At 42.7% G+C, this 22,661-nt stretch overlaps 1 protein-coding gene across 1 annotated transcript in view; it reads left to right on the forward strand.

Moving 5' to 3' along the window:
- LOC147016983 (cartilage oligomeric matrix protein-like) overlaps positions 1-22,661 on the forward strand; it is a 94,671-nt gene that overhangs the window by 56,493 nt on the left and 15,517 nt on the right. The window contains exons 11-15 of the mRNA XM_085846295.1: positions 2,734-2,811; positions 3,470-3,622; positions 7,505-7,609; positions 12,404-12,511; positions 12,703-12,862. Of these exons, the coding sequence (XP_085702421.1) occupies positions 2,734-2,811; positions 3,470-3,622; positions 7,505-7,609; positions 12,404-12,511; positions 12,703-12,862 (604 nt within the window). The remainder of the gene's footprint in view (positions 1-2,733; positions 2,812-3,469; positions 3,623-7,504; positions 7,610-12,403; positions 12,512-12,702; positions 12,863-22,661) is intronic.

Consider the following 22,661-nt stretch of genomic DNA (forward strand, 5'->3'; position numbering starts at 1 on the left):
AGACTGAGGATTCGTCACTAATTGGGTATCATTTCTCTCATCTCCGTATATGCTCTGACCGAGGTGAGTGATCTCACTGTGAAGGAGACTTTCTCTGCCATGCTTGAGTCTGTGGTTGATCAGTGCCTCAGGCGAGAAACTCTTCTAGTCTTGGGGGTTTTCAATGCATTGACTGGCACTGACAGTGATGGTTATGAGACATGTGTCGGTCCCCATATATCTGGAACTGTGAACCAGAATAGCACTAAGTTCCTTGACTTTCCAAGAAGTCGTGGACTTTGGGTGGCCGGTTCATGGTTTTACCACCCACAGGCTCATTTTGCTGGACTTGGTATTCAAACGCAAGTGATGTGGCAAAGGAGATTGACCATATACTCATTGATGGTCACTGGAGGATGCTCAAGAACTGCAGGGTCTACTGAGGTGCTCAATTCCTCAATGCCGACCACAGGCTTGTTGTAGCAACTCTAAAGTTGCAGATTAAATCCAGGAGAATGATGCTGAAGTTACAGAGAGATTCACTTACCTTGGAAGTGATATTCATGTCACTGCTGGCTGTGGGCCAGAGGTCAATAGATGTCTGGGCCGGGTCTGGGGAGTCTTGGATTCAGTGAATCATGAGTTCTGGTACTGTCGGTACCTATGCTGGAGGATGAAAGTCTGAATCTTTAAGTCCTTGGTCATTCCAGTTTTCGATGTGAGACTTGGACTCTGACCAAGGATCTGAGATTGAGACCTAACTCCTTCGGTACCAGGTCTCTTCAAAGAATACTTGGCTATCACTGGTCTGACTTTGTGTCCAACGAGCATTTGCTGAGAGAGAGGCTGATGAGATTTGTTACCTGTAGAGTCCATGAGCATCATCTATGGCTGTATGGACATTTGGATCGTTTTCCTGTCACTTATCCTGCTCCCCAGATTCTCTCAGCAAGGGAGCCTTTTGGGTGAAGGAGCCCAATGGGATGACCATGTGCCTCGTCGTTTCAGCAGGTTGATTGGCATCTCAAGGAGATGGGGGTGGCCAGGTAGCTGCATGGGGGATGGCCAGACGGAGGCCTCGAGTACCGGCGGAAAGTTGAGGCAGCGACGTCCTCTTCCAGCACATGCTTCCATACCTGACATGACCTACCACAACCATGTCGATCTTCAAAAACGATTGAAATTGGATAAAAAAAAGTAATTTCAAGTCAATAAAGATTACAAAGTAAAACGGATAAACGTAGATACATCACTGACATGCTGGTCGGACATTTAGCCTCGTCGGTAGTCACGTTTATAAGTTTGTTTTACAGCCCGTTCAAGTGATGTCACTATAAGACGTGTGACATACAGGAATCTGATTATAAAATTCCACATTTACAAATGTTATGCAGAGAAAAAGGACCTCAGCACACGGTGGAAGCACAGTCCATTTGCCTTTTTATCTTGCCAAAACGAAGTTTTTGCAAGATATGTTAATCAGCTTGTATGTTTTTTTGTTTTGTTTGTTTGTTTGTCTGTAATCACGTATTAAAAATTCTGCAGAGCACAGTTATCATTGGAAATTTTTGTAACTTCGCATATCAGAGGCCTATAGAGGTCCCTTTCAGCACATAAAATTTTGAAGGTCAAGGTCAAAGGTCAAGGTCACTTTGTCGCAAATCATGGGAGTCGACGAAACCCTTATTTTTTTTTGAGTAATTTTGATCGGATCGTCTTCAAACTTCATGGGAATATAGTTCATGGTCTGGTGCTCAGCTGATTAATTTTTGGTGGTGATTGGCCTTGACCTTCATGGTTAGCGCCTGAGGTCAAACATATTTGATCCCAAGGTCAAATTTTCAAGTTTTAGGAACCATATCGTGTAGTACCTCAAATTGAACACCTCGATGAGTGCTTTCTAGATATGTCAAGCTTGAGACATTATGACATCATTTGGTGACGTTATGAGGCAAACGAATATTTTTCATGGTTACTCTGTAGAACGATTCTCATCGGAATCTCTCGTGGGCAGATATTCCTCAAGGAGTCGCTCCTGGTGGATAGCAGCTCTGTTCACCTCAGTGTGACCTTAAAGAAGTCACACGTGGTCACCTTTTGGCAAGATACGGGTCACCCTGCGGGTGACATTGGTTTATTTTTTTCCCAGTTGCAACATCAAATAAAACCTGTGTAGTCCAGAAATACAAACAAACAAAGCATAATACAAAATGTGCACAAAAATATTGATAAAATAAGACTGACAAAATTCAACGAGTATAACATCAAGTAGCTTCCATATTAATAAACAGCAAACTAGATGTCTACAACTCATCACTAATTATTATCAATACTGCAAAAGAGTAGCATCTAAAGACAAAAACAGGAGAAACACAAGACACAATCGCCACATAACTTCTTTGTGACGACACAATCGTCACTTGCTCCAGCTGTGAAGCCTCGAGGAAAAGGTCTCGCCCAGACTTCTTCCCCCCTGCTCAGTACACCGCATAGCACAGCCACAAGTCTGTACCAAGGAAACCCCCAAATAATGACATACACCACTATATACCACAATATCAAATCAAAAAAAAGATTCTAACAATTGTAACCTTACCGAAAAACTTACGTTGTGAGATCTGGGGTTTGTACCATTACCAATGAGCTCGCTATCGCTCGCCGAGCCAGCCGTTCCTTATCGACAGTTTTGAATGGAGTGCTTGTTTGATTGCTTTAAGCCACTTGGCGAGCTTGCATTTTGATTTTGTTTTCCAGGTGTGCACAGACATTGATGAGTGTGATGATGGAGATAACGGGGGTTGTGTTACAGACTCCATGTGTATGAACATCCTTGTGAGTTCTGGGCAAGTCGATGGAAAACCTTTGTTTTCGTTGTTTCTGTTAGTTTGTACGTTTAATCTTTAAAATAAACGTAGTTAATACGAAACATTGATAAGTATTTCAAAGTTGTCTCAAATATGCTTTCACCGGTACAACGATCATGACGACTACTTTACGACGCACCCAATTATTCCCAGTTTGTTGTGCAGTTGGCCAATGAAAGTTTTTGCAGGGCTAAGTCTTTCACGAACCGGCTGGCCACGCCTGATGTTCGACTGAAGGTGCTTTGGTAATTTGTTCAAGGGATGTTTAACACCAAGGGATGTTTAACATCCATCAGCTAACGTGTGCAGACGGGACACCCCACTGAACGTCCATCTGAGGGACGGCACACTTGTGATGCAAAACCCTGTGTGTGAAACACCAATCCGAGTTTATCGAGTTGGCTGGGGAGTATAACCTCGACCAGGCTTCTCAAAGGTATAAGTGCACTACCTCTGCATGCCATGCCATAGTTTCAGACCTCCACTGGCACCGGCATGACAATGCTACTCTAATAATTATAAACAGTCACACTGTGATGGTAGCCGGGACATGCTGTCAGTAAAAACTGTTTTGGGTAAAGGTACAAATATGGAGTGAGTTTGTGCATTTCCCCTCCCCTCTTCAGGGCTCTTTCCATTGTGGTGCCTGCAATGATGGCTTTCAAGGAAACCAGTCAGTTGGCTGCAGGTGGGGTAGATCCTGTCCAAACGGACAAGACAGTCCATGCCACGTGAACGCGGAATGCGTGTTGGAGCGCGATCGAACCATACAGTGCATTGTAAGTACTAAAGATAAGCAACATTATTCCTGTCCATTGCACCTATTGTCAGAATCATTCTCTGGTTTTTGTTCATAGGACAAAATTGCGAAGCACAATTACAACTCACAATTAAAGGCGTCGCAGCTCTTCACGCCATTTAACCTCATCTTTTCGACTTACCATCCTTATAATATATTGTACTGACAAAAGAGAGAAATCCATTTCAAGTTGATTTGTCTGATGAACTTGTCTTTTTGTGAAAAGCAAGATTAATTAAATATGTAGCATGAGGAGAAAAATGCAGACGTATTCACAATGTACAGAGGTCTCAACATCCCTGCCAAGTAGGATGGAGTAGAATAATGCTTGAGAAGCTTTTCCTTATATCATGTTAACAAGGGAGACCACAGTGAGTGCAACGGCAACCTCAGGTTTTCCCTGCTGGGAAGGCAACTACAGGAGTCGTCCAAGGTTCAAGTCATAGCTAACCATAATTAACCTTGATGTTGTCTTAAAATCAGATCGGTCAACTGCACTTTCCTTGTCGCCTTTTTCATGTGACAAAGCTTTCTATCTTCTTCTTGTTCTTCTTGTTCTTCGATATGCAGCACTTGGCTATGGGTAGCATGATTTGCCCGGGTGATGCAGTGCCCCTGTGTGTTAAAGCAGGAACTTACAATTTGTTCAGGGTGCCGGCGACAGCTTGTCGACTCTTCACAAAAAGCATTGTGGGATCTTTAAGGTCCACCAACTACAGCTCAGATGCACACATGTACATACCTCTCGGATATCCTGCCAGTCTAAAACATTTAATTATGTCACCAGAAAAAGTATCTTCAAGCTTTTACAGAAAAAAACAGCTGCCCCCCCCCACACCCCCCTAAACTCGTTAATCTGATTTGCTCCTTCCATGAAATGATGTAAGGTAGTATTTAATATGATGGCTCAACATCCGAATGCTTTGATATCCAGAGCAGGGCTGAATGAGTGAAGCAGGATTACATCTTTGTGACCTCCCCCCCCACCCCCCACACCTCCTCATTTTTGTCAGGTTTTCTCCTCCTTCATGCTGATATACAACTTTGGTCCACTCTCGAAGGGGTGTATCTCCACACCATAGTTGATCGATGGTAATCTGTTAGATCTTTCTTGTTTGAGGGCTAAGATCAAGGTACACCAAGTTCTCACCCTGAAACTGATATTTGCCAATGATGCTGCATTGAGAAACATCTTAAAATCTCAATGACCACACTTCACTTCCCCCAAGGAGTTTGTCCATAGTATCAGCCTGCATATGCTAATTCACTGGAAGTTGTCAAAACATTTTGATTCCTTGGCTCCACAGTGACTGACATTATGTCACTGATGCTGAGCGGAACGTGCATATTGGAAAGGCATCTACCACCTTCAGCATACTGAGTAAAATGATGTAGGAAGTTACAGAGCTGACAGCTACACAAAAATTTAAGTCAACCGGGCCATTGTTCTCAATATTCTTCTGTGCGGCAATGAATCCTCGACTGCAAACATCAGTCTTCAGCAAATTATTAAATTGCATGAGTTGGTGTGATAAGGTCAGAACTCAAACTTCCTTGATAAAGCTGGGATCCTCAACGTCTTTTCTATGCTGGGTCCAAAGACACTTGCATTGACTGAGACACCTCCGCAGTATGGATGATGGACGCATCCCCAAATGGTTACTCCATGGGGAATTTGCAGATGCAAACAGACCCATTGGATATCCGTTCATGCTCTTCACTGATGTATGCAAAAGGAACATGAAATGCTTCAACATTGATCCCAAAGTTTGGAAAACAGCAGCTGAAGACCACAACTGCTGGAAGCAGATCCACCAACCAAGTATGCAGAGAGGTGATGAAAAATCAGATTTCTGAAGAGATAACAACACAGCCTGCCAACCACAAACTTAATTTGCAGCAAATGTAGCAGGACCTCTCACTCTACACTGGGGCTCATTTAGCCACACTCACCAGCGTCACATAACTTGAACGTGCGAAAGACTCATTGTTTCAAGGAACAGACCGTTGTCTCCCGAAGCAGAATGAGTCAATTATATGAGATGGTGTATTAATTTTTCAACCAAAATTTACTTGCCTTTGAATGCATCTCAGCTCATGGAAGAGCAAGAAGCATGAGCTCATGCGTTTATACTGTCACGTCAGATGGCTCCGTTAATACAGACCATCTGAGCCGGATGATCAAGGACCATCTATGGATCCTAAAAGGGTGATTAAATTTACTACCCTGCATTCAATGAAGTCCAACTATGACTCCCCAAGGATCACCCGATAAAGTCAAACCTGGCGGTGAAATGCACCAGAGGGGAAAAAAGCACGAAGATGCTTGTTATTGTTAAAATTGTTTATTACAAAAGAAATATCGACATGGGGCTCGACAAAGCAACAGAAACTGGACAGATCTAGCACACGAGGACAACAAATGGCAGAGGTGATACATGAAAAACCGAACTTATTACAATCGGAAAGAAACAAAGCCTAACCCACTAATAGTGCCGAAATACCAGATTCGCACACAAACAAAGGGGAAGGCCAAGGCTTGAGCCAGGCACGAAGCTGGTGGTATGCAGATTGCTAACGCACAGGGTTGGTGCAGCACAGGGCGATGAGGTTGTGGAGGTGAGGTAATGGCGGATATGTAGGGGGATATATGTCCTCCTCGTTTCAAGTCCAAGGCTAGCTCCAAATGACGTGCTCTCGCAGGGGCGCTGAGAGGGAGTGTGGGGGGGGACATGGGGGGGTGGGGGAGGAGGGACATGGGGGGGTGTGGGGGAGGGGGGACATGGGGTGCAGGGCCCGGACCTAATAGGGGCCCGTAATTATTCCTTAAATTTTTTGTTTTATACAATGATTATTTGTGACGATAAAACACCAGGGGAAGCTTTATATTGCATCTTCCTCCAAGCCACTTATGGTGATTTCCGCGGGTTTTTTTTGCCATGGGGAGTAACACCCACCTTCGTAAAATATAATACTGTGGCAACAATTTCCATAATGATCATCACAGTAATGACGTAAATTAACAAAGACGTGTTGGCCATTCTCCATTCGGATGAAATGGGTTAATTAATGAATCAGTATTTAGGAATAAGTGAATAACACCCCGATATCCCTTAGATACAGCAGGTGTTTCTGATGCCAAAAATAAGGAAACCTCACTCTAGGTTGTTTAAAAAAAAATTGAAGGGGGCTCTACACCAGTATTGCCCTGGAGCCCATTCTGGCTCTCGACAGCTCTGTGCTCCGGACAGGCACAACCCTTATTAACTCTGAAACTGCCTTTGTAATGAGTCCCTGTTATTGGCCTTCTGCTGCTTGCGGGTGGGGCCATCTTCTGGACTATTCCGCCCTATGGGACAGCCCTGAACAACATGTTCTACCTTCCTCCAGGGTTCCACAGCCAGCCTCACCGTCATGAGGGGCATTGCCGGTCAAACAGTCCATGTTGGTTGTCTATTAAATGTGTGAAGTGCTCTCTTTGTTTCCTTTCATGCCCAAGTCCTCACCTGGTCTTGCTATTTACAGGAGGTTTTTCATGATACAATCTTACTCTATACTGTCTTCAAGACAACACTCACTGACTGCCTCCTCGGTGCACATTTTACAATCCGACTTACCTCTGGACAAATAGCTATTACAGGAGTAATTCTAACCTAAGCAATCAGCTATTCCGAACACAATCTAGCGATGGACGCTCCCCTCCCCCCCTCCTCGTCTTTCCACATAACAATACATTTGTTATGTTTTTGTTCTACTCAGAAATATTCTCACTAATAAAGAAATTCATTTGTTAGGGTTGTTTTGGCCTTGGATATGCAATGCATTTCTTACACGAGTTGTTGCAGCTTGTGGTCTGGTACAGTGTGATGTGGGCTGGGCAGGAGATGGATACATATGTGGACCTGACACGGACATCGATGGTTTCCCAGATGCGACATTGTCATGCAGCTCCAGACACTGTCAGAAGGTTGGTGTTCAAGGCATTAATGGCTGTCTGCATATTGTGTATACGTGCAATTTCCATCTCCCTTCTTTCGTACACACAGTGTAATCAAAGATACACGTCCCTTCCCTCCCACTTTTCCTTCTTGGGATGCTTAGAGATTGGGGTAACAATTTGGATGATGCAATCTCTTGCAATACTTCAACATCCCTAACAAGAAAAAAAAAACAACTCATGGTTATTTGAATGGAATTTGAATCTCAGTATGAATGCACCCTCGGTAATTGGAATATGAATCCTGTGCTGTACCAGCCCCTTGTGGACCTGGATTAAAAATTTTAACATTCTTCCAACAATAGGTCACTTGATGCTGAATGATTCATGCAAAAAATTTGCTCAGACTTTTATTTGCACCCAGACCAACCCCCCCCCCCCCCGACCCAATGCTCCAAAAATGATCTGCCTCTCGCACACATGATCTAGTGCATGCTCCTTGTGGACGGGAAATGTATAAACTGTGACGATATGATTTAACACCCTTTAAAAAGATAGCTTTGTATTTTCATCACAATTGCCACAAACAAAAAAAATGTGACTGATTATCTTGGTTCGTTCTTAGACTGCCCCCAAACCCCCCAATTCTACACAGAGCATAAGTTACAACCCAAATTTCTTTGTTTATTTATTTTTTAGATCCTTGTGGAGGATCTCTAAGTCTTACTCACATTTTTGTTCTGAGTCATTCCACCTCATATCACCGGAGGCCTCCCAGTTGACCCCCTCAGATTTACTTTAAACTTTCATAAAATAGTTCCCGGTATAAAAATGAAGCTGCGTAAAATTTTAGGTCCATAGATGCGGTCAACTCCGACATATTTAGGGTTGAAAATGTGGTTGTGGCCCTATTTTTATGGTCGTTGCGAGCATCACAAAATGAATGGCTACTTTTAAACTCCCACAACTTTTTAAATATTAATGCTCGAGCCTTGAAATTTTCAGAGATTATTCTTCTATAACTGCTTTGTAAGAAACAAACATAAAACTGAGTATCTTCTTCTTCTTTCGGCTGCTCCCGTTCGGGGTCGCCACAGCGGATCATCCATATGATCCGCATAGTTATTTGGCACATGTTTTACGCCGGATGCCCTTCCTGACGCAACCCTGGTCGCCTCTTACGATGCAGGGATATGGTACACCTATTTTAACCGGGGTATACACCGGCCCAGTATACTGGTACTCATTTCGCCGACCTCGGAAGGATGACAGGCTGAGTCAACCCCCTGGTGTATTAATTCAGTGACCCAACGGGGCTTGAACTCAGGACCTTTTCGATCCCAAGCCGCTGCCCTAACCACTGCACCAACACCAGGCTCATAAACATAAAACTGAGTATACCTCTATTAATTTTTATGACCTGATCAGTTGAAATCCAGAAAAAAAATGTTGGTTTTGTATGAAGACCCAACTTTGAGACCCCATATATTTTTATTGACCCATCCAAAAGCTTGAAAAATTTTCAGGTAATAACTGTATGGTAGTAGTATTCAAATACATGTTTACTTTTCTTAATCAGTCATATATAATAGTCATGATCCCTCAAAAATTGAAAATTTTCATTTTTCCCTGAAATTCTGGTGAGGATTGCAAATATATGACAAGGTATACCACTTCAAATTGTACACCATTGGAAAGAGCATATTCAAGTTTACAAAAGTGTCAAATATCAAAATTGTATAATGTTTCTATCAATGTTTTAAAAATATTTGAATAAATGATGATCTGCCAGTGCTGTGCGCATTGTGTGTGCTATTTAATGAACAGTCCTTTTATGTGTAGTGCATTTATATACAATGTACATACATATATTCTGCTATTAGGATACCATGAACACAATACTTTGAAATTTGAATTTGTAATTCTTTGTTTCTCATTTGTAAATAGCAAGAGCTTAACTCATCTGGCTGGGGCTAAAAGTAGAACTCAGGAATAGTGGCTGATCTGCTGATGTCAGCAGTGTATATAGTTACATTCAAGGGAGGACATTTGTTGGGTTTCTTTGGTCCATGTGATGAAAGTTATTGATGCTCCCCTAAAGTCAACTGGGAGGCAGTACAAGCTCGCACCTGACTTGGAAAAGCAGATCAAGGACCTATTCAAATCATTTACGTGAAATGTTTTATTTCATTGTTATTGCAGTATGTAATATATTTTTGGATTATTAATTCGAATCATAGAACTAATCATTCATGATTACTATGGTGCCCACACCATGCACACACTTCATGTATTCACGACCTGTGTTCACAACAATTAAAAAAAAAATAGAAAATATATATTTTTTAAATATACCACTTTGATATTTGACACTTTTGTAAACTTGAATATGCTCTTTCCAATGGTGAACAATTTGAAGTGGTATACCTTGTCATATATTTGCAATCCTCACCTGAATTTTGGGGAAAAATGAAAATTTTCAATTTTTGAGGGATCATGACTGTATTATATATGACTGATTACGAAAAGTAAACATGTATTTGAATACTACAACTATACAGTTATTACATGAAAAAATTTCAAGCTTCTGGAATGGGTCAATAAAAATATATGGGGTCTCAAAGTTGGGTCTTCATACAAAACCAACATATTTTTTTCTAGATTAAACTGATCAGGTCATAAAATTTAATAGAGGTATACTCAGTTTTATGTTTGTTTCTTACAGAGCAGTTATAGAAGAATAATCTCTGAAAATTTCAAGTCTCTAGCATTAATATTAAAAAGTTGTGGGAGTTTAAAAGTAGCCGTTCATTTTGTGATGCTCGCAACGACCATAAAAAAAAATAGGGCCACAACCACATTTTCAACCCTCAATATGTCGGAGTTGACCGCATCTTTGGACCTAAAATTTTACGCAGCTTCATTTTAGTACCTGGGAAATATTTTATGAAAGTTTAAAGTAAATCTGATGGGGTCAACTGGGAACATTTTCTTAAATTTGGTGATTTCAGATGGAATGACTCTTCTTCATCTTCTTCTTGTGGAATTTTTTGTTTCACAGAAAAAACAGTTTTCATTGAACCTTTCTGAAACTTGGCATATATATGTAAAAATTCCCTGCGCAGACAGTAACCATCTCCGATTTTGAAAATTCCTCCTAGAAAAAGGTTATGACGTCAAAATATCTCCGCTAATGGAAATCGCCTAAAAATTATCTCCGAAACTAGGCAAGCTGTTTGAATTCTGTTTGCGGGAATCGAACAGGGCATTAGCAGAGATGAATTACCACACATATGATACATCACTATGACGTCATATCAATTTTTATGACGTCATTCCTATTTTTTGACATTTTTTTTTCACAACCCAGAGTTTTCATTGGATCTTCGTGAAACTTGCCATGTATATGCAGAAAGCCCACGCTCAGGCAGTAACCATCTCCGATTTTGAAAATTCCTCCTAGAAAAAGGTTATGACGTCAAAATATCTCCGCTAATGGAAATCGCCTATACCATTATCTCCGAAACTAGGCAAGCTGTTTGAATTTTGTTTGCGGGAATCAAGCCGGGCATTAGCACAGATAATTTTTCGCAAACCTGATACATCACAATGACGTCATATTCGTTTTAATGACGTCATCATTAGGAGGACGAGGATCTTAGCTCATTTGAGCTTGTTAGTATGCAGAGTCAAGGTTCATGGAGGAGCTAGAACACAAAATAGATCAAGATTGAAGGGAATGTTAACTCTGGGACCACCTTTATTGTCGGTGAGTCCCTGTTATTGGCTACCCACTGTTTGTGGGTTGGGCTATCTTCCAATGGCAAAACGAAATGAACAGGAGAGAGAGAGAGAGAGAGAGAGAGAGAGAGAGAGAGAGAGAGAGAGAGAGAGAGAGAGAGAGAGAGAGAGAGAGAGAGAGAGAGAGAGAGAGAGAGAGAGAGAGAGAGAGAGAGAGAGAGAGAGAGAGAGAGAGAGAGAGAGAGAGAGAGAGAGAGAGAGAGAGAGAGAGAGAGAGAGAGAGAGAGAGAGAGAGAGAGAGAGAGAGAGAGAGAGAGAGAGAGAGAGAGAGAGAGAGAGAGAGAGAGAGAGAGAGATAGAGAGATAGAGAGATAGATATGGGGGACACTTTAACGGCAGGGTTGAGAGACAAAATAGAGGGAAACTGAAAAATAACTGATGTGGGGAAGAATTATAGGCTAGGGGACAGGACACAGCAGTGAACAAGATGGATACAGCCACAAACTCTCAATTACAGAAGTGGAAGGAAAAACTTGAAACTTGGGGGAGGATTAACATGGATAGAAAACATCATGGTTTTGAATGGGGGATCACCTGAGATGGTGGTGAACAGCTGTTTTGAAGCCCTAGGCGAGGGAAGAATGAGATTGAAGAGACTGAGGCAGTTGGTTTCACAGGTGGGGGGAAAATAGAGAACTAAATGAGTGCAGGTGAGCAGTCAGTCTGCATTTTGGGAGTTCCACTAGAGGGGGCTTAATGGCAGGCCACGTGCACCCGATATAAACCTTGAGGGGGCGGGGGGTGGGACGGAGCACGGAAAAGGCTGAGGGTGCAAGACCAGAAAGGTTCTTCATGTCCCTTTCCCCTTGAAGCATGTATATACACATGTCGATGACCCCATATAATACTGAATTTAAAAAATATGACATTGGCTACCAACAGTAAGGAGAGTGATATACTGTGTATATAGATATACTGTTGGATGTCATTGGTTACCGAAAACAAAGGTGTGAGGGGTTAAACCACAAATGTAAGTTCAAGAAAATATTGTGACTGAAGGTCTGTTTTATCTGATTGGGACAGGATAACTGCAAGCTCGTGCCAAACTCAGGACAAGAGGATGTGGACAGAGATGGAATTGGAGATCAGTGCGATGATGATGCAGATGGAGATGGAATCAAGAACAAGGAGGTACACTTTTCCAGACTGAAACCGTAATGAAACTAAACTATAGATGATAAACAGGTGGTTGCAAAAGTTTCCGAACAAGTTTATAGAAATGTAAATCACAAATATCGGATGATTTGCAATGTATTTGTTCAACTTTAAACTCACATATTTGTTCACTTGATCTCACATGTCAACACAATCTAAACCCACAGGACAATTGTGTGCTGGTACCCAACAAAGATCAGAAGAATTATGACAAAGATCAATACGGTGATTCGTGTGACAACTGTCCATGGATTGGAAACAATGACCAGAGGGATGCAGATAGAGATGGAGATGGAGATGCCTGTGATGATGATATCGATGCAGATGGCAAGTTCTTGGTTTTGCTGAATTTGAATTTTTCTTACAGCTTGTGATAGAAGTATTGCAGAGGACTCTGGAGTCTCTCTTTCTCTTTTTCTCTTTCTCTCTTCCACCCCACTGCTAGCCATTGGTGCGCTGGTTGTACTGTCATGGCATCTGATTGTGGAGGCCTGTGAGTGTTCTGTGTTGTTGCTTGTTTTCCCAACCACCGTCTGCTTCCTTGTGTAAAGTTTTCCCCGTGTTTCCCGTATATATTGAGATGAGAGGGAGAGCCAGAGAGCACATTTAGCAACACCGGTAAGGGTTCGTCATTTTTCGGCGGTGCCCTGTCGGTTTTTTGCTTCTCACCTTAAACCCTTTGTTATTTCTATTTTCCTTTTGTTTGTCTTTCCTTAAGTTTGTTTTGTTGCTTCCTCTTTCCCAAAGTTAGGTAAATTCAGGGCGTTTTGTTTACTTCCTGTTTCTGAAGTTCGGCAAGGGAAGACTATGTTGTATAATTCCTCTCCCTGGGTTGGGGAGAGGTTGTGAGTGTGGCTGTTTCAGCATAGCAGCTGCTCCTTCTCGATTTACTGCCTTTGAGAGCCTGATCTGTAAGAATGGGTTCTTCTGTGTGCCTCCAGAAAGAGAGGTTAGTGTCGAAGATGTTGTTCTTGCAGCTGGTCTTGTTATCGGGATCAACAACGTTGTTGCCACGTCCCGGATGAATAAGTGCATCATGATTCTTTTGTCCGACGCGGATTGTGTCCCCCAAATTCTCGAACAAGGTTTGACTATCGACCCTAATTTATTCCTTATGATTTCCCCCTTGAAAGCCCAGCAATCAAAGTTGTGATATCAAATTGTCCCCCTTTTGTTTCTACTGATGTGTTAGTTAAAGAACTGTCCAGGTATGGGACTGTCATGTCTCGTATTTCCATGATTCCCTTTGAATCGTGGAATAACAATCTAAAACACGTGGTTTCATTCCGGTTGCAGACGTTCATGATCCTGAAATATTTGAACCTTATAATAAAATTAAAGCACCAACAAGATGAATACACTGTTTACGTCTTTACTAACGTTTTAAAATGTTTTGGTTGCGGACAATTTGGACATGTTAAGCATGAATGTCCCCGGAAAGAGAGCACTTCACAAATGCAGCCTTCCCTCCGTACCAGGGATAACCAAGCCCCCTACCTCCTCCCCATCGATCCAAACATTCCCACCACCAATCAAAACATTCCCTCCATTAATCGCTCCCACCACTTGGAAATGAGTGATGTTCCCTCCACTACAGGAACTTTTGGTAACCTTGACAATAATAGACCTTACCCCCCAGACCACAACGTTAAACCACAACTTTCCTCCCACTATAACTTACCCCGCCTATCCCTCAAAAACAACTGATGAAAATCCTTCCCCTATGATTGCGACCCTCCCTCCCCTCTCCCCCTAATTTCCTGCACCTCCCCCCTCCACTAACCAGGACGAATTTCAGTTAGCCTAAGAAAAAGGAAAAAGACATCTGCAAATAACAGATGAAAATGGTCAACATGTTACAAAAACCCACAACCGAAAACTGACAACCGACTCCTGCCCCAGTTTTGTCCCTCATTACGGAAAATCGATTCTCAGTCTTGGAGTACATAGTCGTCGATGACCCTCCACCTTCATCTACTGATCCATAAACTGATAATATGACTGGACCACAACAATTAATAACTCCCCTTCCTCTCTCTCTCTCCTCTGAGAGCAGCTGCTTCTCCCCCTCCCCCAAAAACACTCTCCCCTCTAAAGTAGCTTTCCTATCCCCCTCCCTCCATGGACTATGTCCCTTCTGATAATGTGGAGGGTTGTGATGAGACTGAAGAGGTAATTAATGACGATCAATATGACAACACATCAGAGCCATCTGATGCAGATGACTCTGTTAGTGAATGTAGCGACTTAAAGGAAGAAGAAAATCCTCCAATCCCTCCCTCTGCGATAAAAGGTTTTCTCAGACACATTCCGTAAAAGGAAAGTTCTCTTAGAAACCTTTCTTTTCTAGAGCTACCTGATTTTATACATTCCGCTAAATTGATTGTTAAACACCCTAATGTTTTCAATTTAAACTCGTTTCAACGTCACCCGTTGAAGAAGTGAATTGAAAAAGCAAGGAATGAATTTTCATCAAAAAACTGAGTGGTTGTCACTCCTCGTGTTTTTCATGAGTTTTTATGACTTACGAAATCTAAAGATTTTCTTTCGTAATCTAAATCTAAAGATTTCGTAAGGATATTGATGACTTCCGTCCTCAGTTTATGTGTTTGTTTGTTTGTTACTTACTAAATCTAAAGATTTCGTAAGTATATTGATCAATTCCGTTTCTGTTTGTTTGTTTGTGTGTTTGTTTGTGTGTTTGTGACTTAGGAAATCTAAAGATTTCGTAAGTATATTGATGCCTTCGTTTCTGTTTGTTTGTTTGTTTGTTTGTAGGCATGATAACTCGAGAACGGAAGAAGCTACCAATGTCAAATTACACCACCTGATTCAGGAGGGTGATGGCTACTGCCTATTAGATTTTGGTCAAAATTGGTCAAAGGTCAAGGTCACAGTGAGGTCAAACATCCAAAAAATGATAACTCGAGAACGGAAGAAGCTACCAATGTCAAATTACACAACGTGATTCAGGAGGGTGGTGGCTCGCGCTGATTAGATTTTGGTCAAAATCAGTCAAAGGTCAAGGTCACAGTGAGGTCAAACATCCAAACATTCATTTTAATGGTTTGGTACAGAATCATCGTAGAAACTTCTGGTTTGCGTCGCTACCTTCTCTAGAGACAGCTTTTATTAGACAAGGTCAGAGGTCAAGTTGACGATTTCGTAAGTACCAGTCTATGACTGCTTGTTTGTTTGTTTGTTTGTAGGCACGATAACTCGAGAACGGAAGGAGCTACTAATGTCAAATTTCACCACGTGATTCATGAGGGAGATGGCTGGTGCTGATTAGATTTTGGTAAAAATTGGTCAAAGGTCAAGGTCACAGTGAGGTCATATATTCCATTTTTGATGGTTTGGTACAGATAACTCGAACGGAAGAAGCTACCAATGTCATTACACCACGTGATTCACGAGGGTGATGGCTAGCGATGATTAGATTTTGGTCAAAATTGGTCAAAGGTCACAGTGAGGTCAAACATAATTCCGTAAATTCATGTGGAGAAATGCAGTATTTTTGCTTCGGTCGACGTTACGAGTTAGTTTTAACTTCGATTTTAATTTTTTTCTTCGGTTTTTGCGATTGCTTAGGACGCTTAACACTCGGTTGTCGAAATTCTGGTAAAAATCGGATGTTTTGGAGACGTTTTAAGATTGTATAAAAAATATTTCACTCGCCGCATCACGGCTCCTCACATGGTGCAGCGCGCTTGAGCAGACTCGTCGTTGAGTCACGTAAAGGTTTTGCGTGTGCGCGCTGACGGTGTTTTCGATAAAGATGGTGTTTAAAAGTCATTTTTTTTATCCCAATAAAGGTTATCGTCGCATGCCTGACTCGCTAAGCCGTCGGATTATGTAAAGATTGTTGGTGGATGGCCGAATATTATGGTTTTGTGACTTTGATAAAACAATATTAAATAATTGCGTGGAGAAATGGAGATTTTTTGCTTCAGTCGACGTTACGATTTTTGATGGTTTGGTACAGAATCATTGTAGAAACTTCTGGTGTGCGTCGCTACCTTCTCTGGAGACAGCTTTTATTAGACAAGGTCAGAGGTCAAGTAGACCATTTTGTAAGTACCTGTCTATGACTGCTTGTTTATTTATTTGAACCTTGAATATAAACAGAGGTTGTAACACTCTTTGTAAAATTCAAGTAAGGAATTTCTTGTGACAAAAGAAAGTTGATATTGCTCTTTTACAGGAGAACCAGGCCAACAACCGCTGTGTCGTAGAGTGGTGGAGGCTCTTCCCTGGACTTTCTTTTTTTAGTTACAGCGGCTCCCGCTAAGGCGTACAGCAATAATTCTTAGTCCTTCCTTCCATCCTTCATCACTCAATTTTTATGAAATACAAAAGGGATCCCTACCATCCCTAGAATTCCACTTCCGAGGAAAATTTTATACTATTTTAAATATTTATGCCCTGAGTATGTGTGTAGCTCGGCGAGGGTTTTTCTTAAAATAATCTTGGAGCACACCGAACTTCCCTCGACAGCCAAAATGCCCTAAACAACCAAGTCAACATGTCTGTATTGGCAGAGATTTTAATTGCACCCTCCAACCCCAACTAGACAGGAACAGTGCCAAACACCATCCTGCCTCCACAATACCCCTCACCAATTTTTTTTCAAAACAACTGAATTACACAAACATATGGCAGTCAAAGCATCCATCAATCAAGCAATACTTGTGGTGTCGGTGCATTCAAAATAATATTGTACCTGCTCGCTTAGACAAGTTTCACGTCATTCCTCTACTTGAACATCTTGTCCTATCATCCCAAATTTGCCCATTGGGGTTTTCAGGCCAAAACGCAATATTTCTCACAATTTCCATCCCTTGCCCGAAATACAAGAGTGCTTTTTGGAAATTCAATAACAATCTTTATGAGAAACCAGCACAAAATACATTTTTATGCTTGAAAATGAAATGCATACATATCTGACCTGGATGCCCCGACCAAATTTTTCTTCAGCTTTCGAAAGGAGACCTCATCTTCAGTGATAACATGCTTGCTGAATGATGGGAAACCCTTTTTGAGGATGGCCCAATAAGAAAATGTACTCAGAGTTATTTTTAACCAACTCTCTATGCAACATGACATTAACCATGATGCTATATCTGAACTTGTTTCCAATCTTCCAACATGGACAGAGAACCAGAAGCAGCAGTTGGAGACTCCTCTTCTTTTGTCTGAACTTACCACTACCTTGAACACCTTAAAACTTGACAAAGCCCCTGGATTTGATGGACTGACGAGCAAATTTTTCCAGTGTTTCTGGGGCAAATTGGACCCCACCCGCTACAGGTCCTGAATGAATGTTTTATGGACAGACAGCTGCCACGGAGTTGTCGTAGAGCAGTCACCTCCTTAATCCCGAAGAAAGGAGATTCTCACCTGATAGAAAACTGGCGTCCTATTTCTGTTTTATGTACGGATTATAAAAATGTTTTTAGCCAAAGCCTTATCCAATCGCTTGAAACCTTTTATGAATCTACTAATAGGAGAACATCAATCCTTTTGTATCCCCAGACATACCATTTTTGATCTTCTTTTTTTTTTAATCCATGAGACTTCAGTTTTGTTACAATTTTAACAATAATGTTGATCTGTATTTTTATTGTCCAAGGCAAGGCTTTTGATTGTATTAATCACACATACCTTTTTATAGTTTTCGACAATTTCGATTTTGGCCCTGATTTTATCTCGTGTATTAAGCTTTTATATTGTAATATATCCAGTGTTCTTAAAATTAACCTGGTATTGTGCAACCCTATTGCTGTACAACAGGGAGTATGACAAGGTTGCCCGCTATCTGGACTTTTATACTCTCTCGCCATCGAACCTCTTTTGCTTCAATTACGTACATGCATCTCTGGCTTTCCTAGATCAATTCTCACGGCACTACTCAAAATTTCTGCTTATGATGTCTGTATATTTGTGAATAATAATGCTGATGTCACTGCGGTGACTCGGGCATTAAAAACGTATTGTCAGACTTGTTCAGGCCAGGTGAATTGGAAAAAGAGTGAAGCCCTTTGGGTAGGACCTGGAGCTTGCCCACCAATTGTCCTGTCGAGAGGAATGAACTGGCAGCAAAATGGCATCAAATACCTCAGAATTTTTCTGGAGACAATGCTTTTGAACAGCAGAACTGGACAGGTTTGTTGGACAAGGTAATGAAGAAACTATCTCATTGGAAAGGACTTCTCTTTCAACTCTTCTACCGTGGAAGAACTCTCGTAATCAATAATCTCATTGTCTCCACTCGAAGCACCCACTCCCTACGGGAACCGTCAAGGGGGTCATGTTATTATATTTATGCCCATTTTACTCCAAGGGGTCTCAGGATTACACAGCCCAAAAATGGTTGCGATCAGTTCAGCCATTTTTGCGGTACCTGGGAACAGACGGTGAATTATAGTAAGATGCTGTGGCATAAAATGATATGTTTGCAACCACCTGAAAACGTTCTAGTCACACTCCAAAAGAGTATGTTTGACTTGCTGCAACCTGCCGTGACCTACTTACTACTTGCTGAAGGAGGCTAAGGTCTCATCGACATCCATAGCCGGCTCATGGTCTTCTGGCTTCATGTTGTCCATCAGCTTCTACATGGGAATGAAGCCCTATTGCGGAAGCCTCTGGCTAGCTGCATGTTACAGCTTGTAAGCAAGCTCGGATATTGCCGAGAACTTTTGTCATGAACTCGCATCACATTGATTGATCCCTGCTGCCCGCTTTCTACTGGGGGGGGGGGGTGATGAACGCCTGGCAAGCCTTCTCCTTTTCTCGGTGAAATTGCAGTATACAATATTGAAATGCATTTTTAATGAGCCTCTATTCTATATCCATCCATCCATTGAGGCCATACTCTGTGCAGAGCATTGGTGCTGCTGAAGCAATCTCCCCTGGGCTATTGGGCACAATCCTGGACGGGTCCTCACTCTGACACATATTCTACAACCTCTTTCTGAAAAACAATTTAAATGATAGAGAACTCATTCATCGCTTTGTTGATGCCGGGCTGCTGCGAGTAAAAGACCTCATGACAGAGTTTGGAAACCACTGGCCATCTGCCGCTGCTCTGGCACAAAGAACTGGTGGAAGCTCTGTCGGAATCATCTCACGTTTCCTTCAAGGGATCCTCTCAACTTACCGCAGTACCCGCGAGGTACTTCAACCTTCCTCCGTGGAAACACTGTTCACTTCTCTGAAGTCATTGTCTTCAACCCACCAATTAATCTTACTCCTGGCCTGAACAATCCTGATGATACTACAATTATCCCTTCTTTCCTTCTCAAAGAAAACGTTGTACTGTTGCGAATCTGGAAGCCATGAACACTCAACATTCAGGTCCCTATAGAGCAGTTATATCTGTAAGTGTGTGTTTCTAGTTAGGGTTCCGTCCCTCGTCTAATGGGAATTAAATGTTCGTGCGCTGCAGAGCTATTTTGATCGTTAGGGTTTTCTTTTACATTTTTACACCCCGTATCACAACAACAACAACACCTTCGCTCCATCCTGACGCCATAACGCTCGTGGCATTCTTCGCGCGCTTGCCAGCAAGTGCACGCATGGGCAGAGCCTAACATAGGCATGGCGTCCCTCTAAGTCAATCGGCAAGCAGCGGGCATCTCACTCGCCCCGTTTCCGACTCAGCACCATCGCCATTAGGCACGTGGCCAGAGGTGAGGAGGTGGGCGGAGCCACAAACGCCTCCGCTTGGAGGGGTGGGAGTTGCCCCGCCTACTGTGGGCCTGTCTAATGGTGGACGGCCAGGGAATCGCGCGATGGGCCCGACGAATCGGGAGGCGAGTGGTCGGGAGAAGAAGCCCCTCCCTCCTGAAAAAGAAGTTTGGTAGTTGTTGGGACAAGCGCGAGGAGGAGGATTGCGCCCCGTCTGCTCTCATCTCGCTGGTGCATTTCTCGTCTCATCTCGCTGGCGCTGATCTCATCTCATTTCACTGGCACCGATCTCGTCTCATCTTGCTGGCACTGATCTCGTCTCATCTCGCTGGCGATGATCTCATCTCATTTCGCTGGCGCTGATCTCGTCTCATCTCACTGGCGATGATCTCGTCTCATTTCGCTGGCGCTGATCTCGTCTCATCTCGCTGGCGATGATCTCATCTCATTTCACTGGCGCTGATCTCATCTCATCTCACTGGCGCTGATCTCGTCTCATCTTGCTGGCGATGATCTCATCTCATTTCGCTGGCGCTGATCTCGTCTCATCTCGCTGGCGATGATCTCATCTCATTTCGCTGGCGCTGATCTCGTCTCATCTTGCTGGCGCTGATCTCGTCTCATCTTGCTGGCGCTGATCTCATCTCATCTCGCTGGCGATGATCTCATCTCATTTCGCTGGTGCTGATCTCGTCTCATCTCGTGGGTGTTGGCCCAGTCTGCTCGAGCGCGTGCTCAGATCCCATCTCTCGACGCTGGTCTGGTCTGCTCGACGTTGGTCTGGCCTCATCTCTTCGCTGATGCTGGTCTGGTCTGACTGCCCTGGTCCGTCTTCTGGCGACTGGAGCTCCGGGAAGTTGTGGACGTCCAGCCGCGTGCTCGCAGCCAGGTAGCCAGCCACGTTCTCGTCGCTCAGCTCGACTTCCCTTGGAGCTGAAGGAATAATAAAGACCCTTGAGGTCCATCTCTTTTCTTTGGGTGTATGTCTGTGTGTGGGCCTGTCTTGTTTAAGTAGCAACTGGTTCAGTGCTTTTGCTGTACATTATTTGCATCTCTTATCGTCGGTTTAACTCTGCCCTTTATGTGTTCCTTCCCCACCTATTGTAAATAAATATCCCTCTTGTTAAATGTTTCAGCTCGTCTTTGTCCTTTCCTTAATTGGTTTAGCATGGTGTGTGTTGGGTGATTAAAAAGGCCGTTGCTGCTGTCGATGTACATTGGGTCCGACGGGACCACGGTAACCATCCGCACGGGTCGCGCACGCTAACGACTCGTCCCGTTTGAGCCCCGTCGAGGGTGTGAACTCCTCGGTAGCTCACCACGTGGGCCTCTAGGTATTTTGAAGTTTGGCAAATAACCCTGTCCCACGCGGTTGATTTATTGACGATTCACGGTCCTGTAAGGGACCCGTACCTTCGGAGTTATCCGAGGGAAACGATCTGAATTCCGGGTGTTTGGTGGAGCCTACTCTACTGCCCTACTGCCCCACCTAGCGTAGGTACTCTACTGCCCCACCTAGCGGTCGTGCTCGCCACCGATACCCGGCCCACAACAGTACAATGCCTGCGTCAAAATTTTGCACACAAAAACATTTTCTGAGCACCCGAGGCTTCAATGGAGAGTTTGTGTTTTTTAAACCCCAATATCTCCTAACTTTCCCAGTTGGTATGGTTTGTACCTCTTTCCTACTCCAAAATATGTTGGAGACATTCAATGGAAACTTATACACTGGTTACCTCATAATATTTTATTCAATCGCTTTTCTACTGCCAACTCTAATCTCTGCCCTTTCTGTGCATCAAGTGAAACGTTACCACATACAATACGTACCTTGAATGTGGATGATTACAACCTCTCTTTACCTTCCTCGAAGAATGCTTTGTGAAACTTCATTCTCATTTTTACCTCCACCACCGAAGGTGAAGGAGGTTATGTTTTCACTCGTTTCAGTCTGTTTGTCTGTCTGTCTGTCTGTGTGCAGGATATCTGAAAAAGTTGTGAACGGATTCGGACAAAACTTGCTGGACATGTTGGGTGTGTGACATCAAAGAATTGATTCAATTTTGGTGAAGATCCGAATCCGGATTTGATAATTTTTTCAGTGATTCTTCACCATTGAGAAAAATAACTAAATCGATATATAACACCATATCTCAAAAAGTTATGGACGGATTCGGACGAAACTTGGTGGACACGTTGGGGGCGTGATAAGGACGAAGGTTTTAAATTTTGGTGTATATCTGAATCTGGATCCAGAGATGGGAATTATTTAAAGTGATTCTTCACCATTGGGAGATCGGGCCAAAAACGGTATATAGTATGATATTTTATAAAAGTATTGGGCTCGATATGTTCTCGTGGATCAGGTTACTGATTACTTTTAAGGCTCTTGTGAGTGCAAGATTAAAACTGGAATACTTTTTTTTTTTTTTTT

The sequence above is a fragment of the Eptatretus burgeri genome, chromosome 11, assembly GCF_056783735.1.
Source record: "Eptatretus burgeri isolate ZD-2024b chromosome 11, Ebu_testis_v1, whole genome shotgun sequence".
Classification (NCBI taxonomy): Eukaryota; Metazoa; Chordata; class Myxini; order Myxiniformes; family Myxinidae; genus Eptatretus; species Eptatretus burgeri.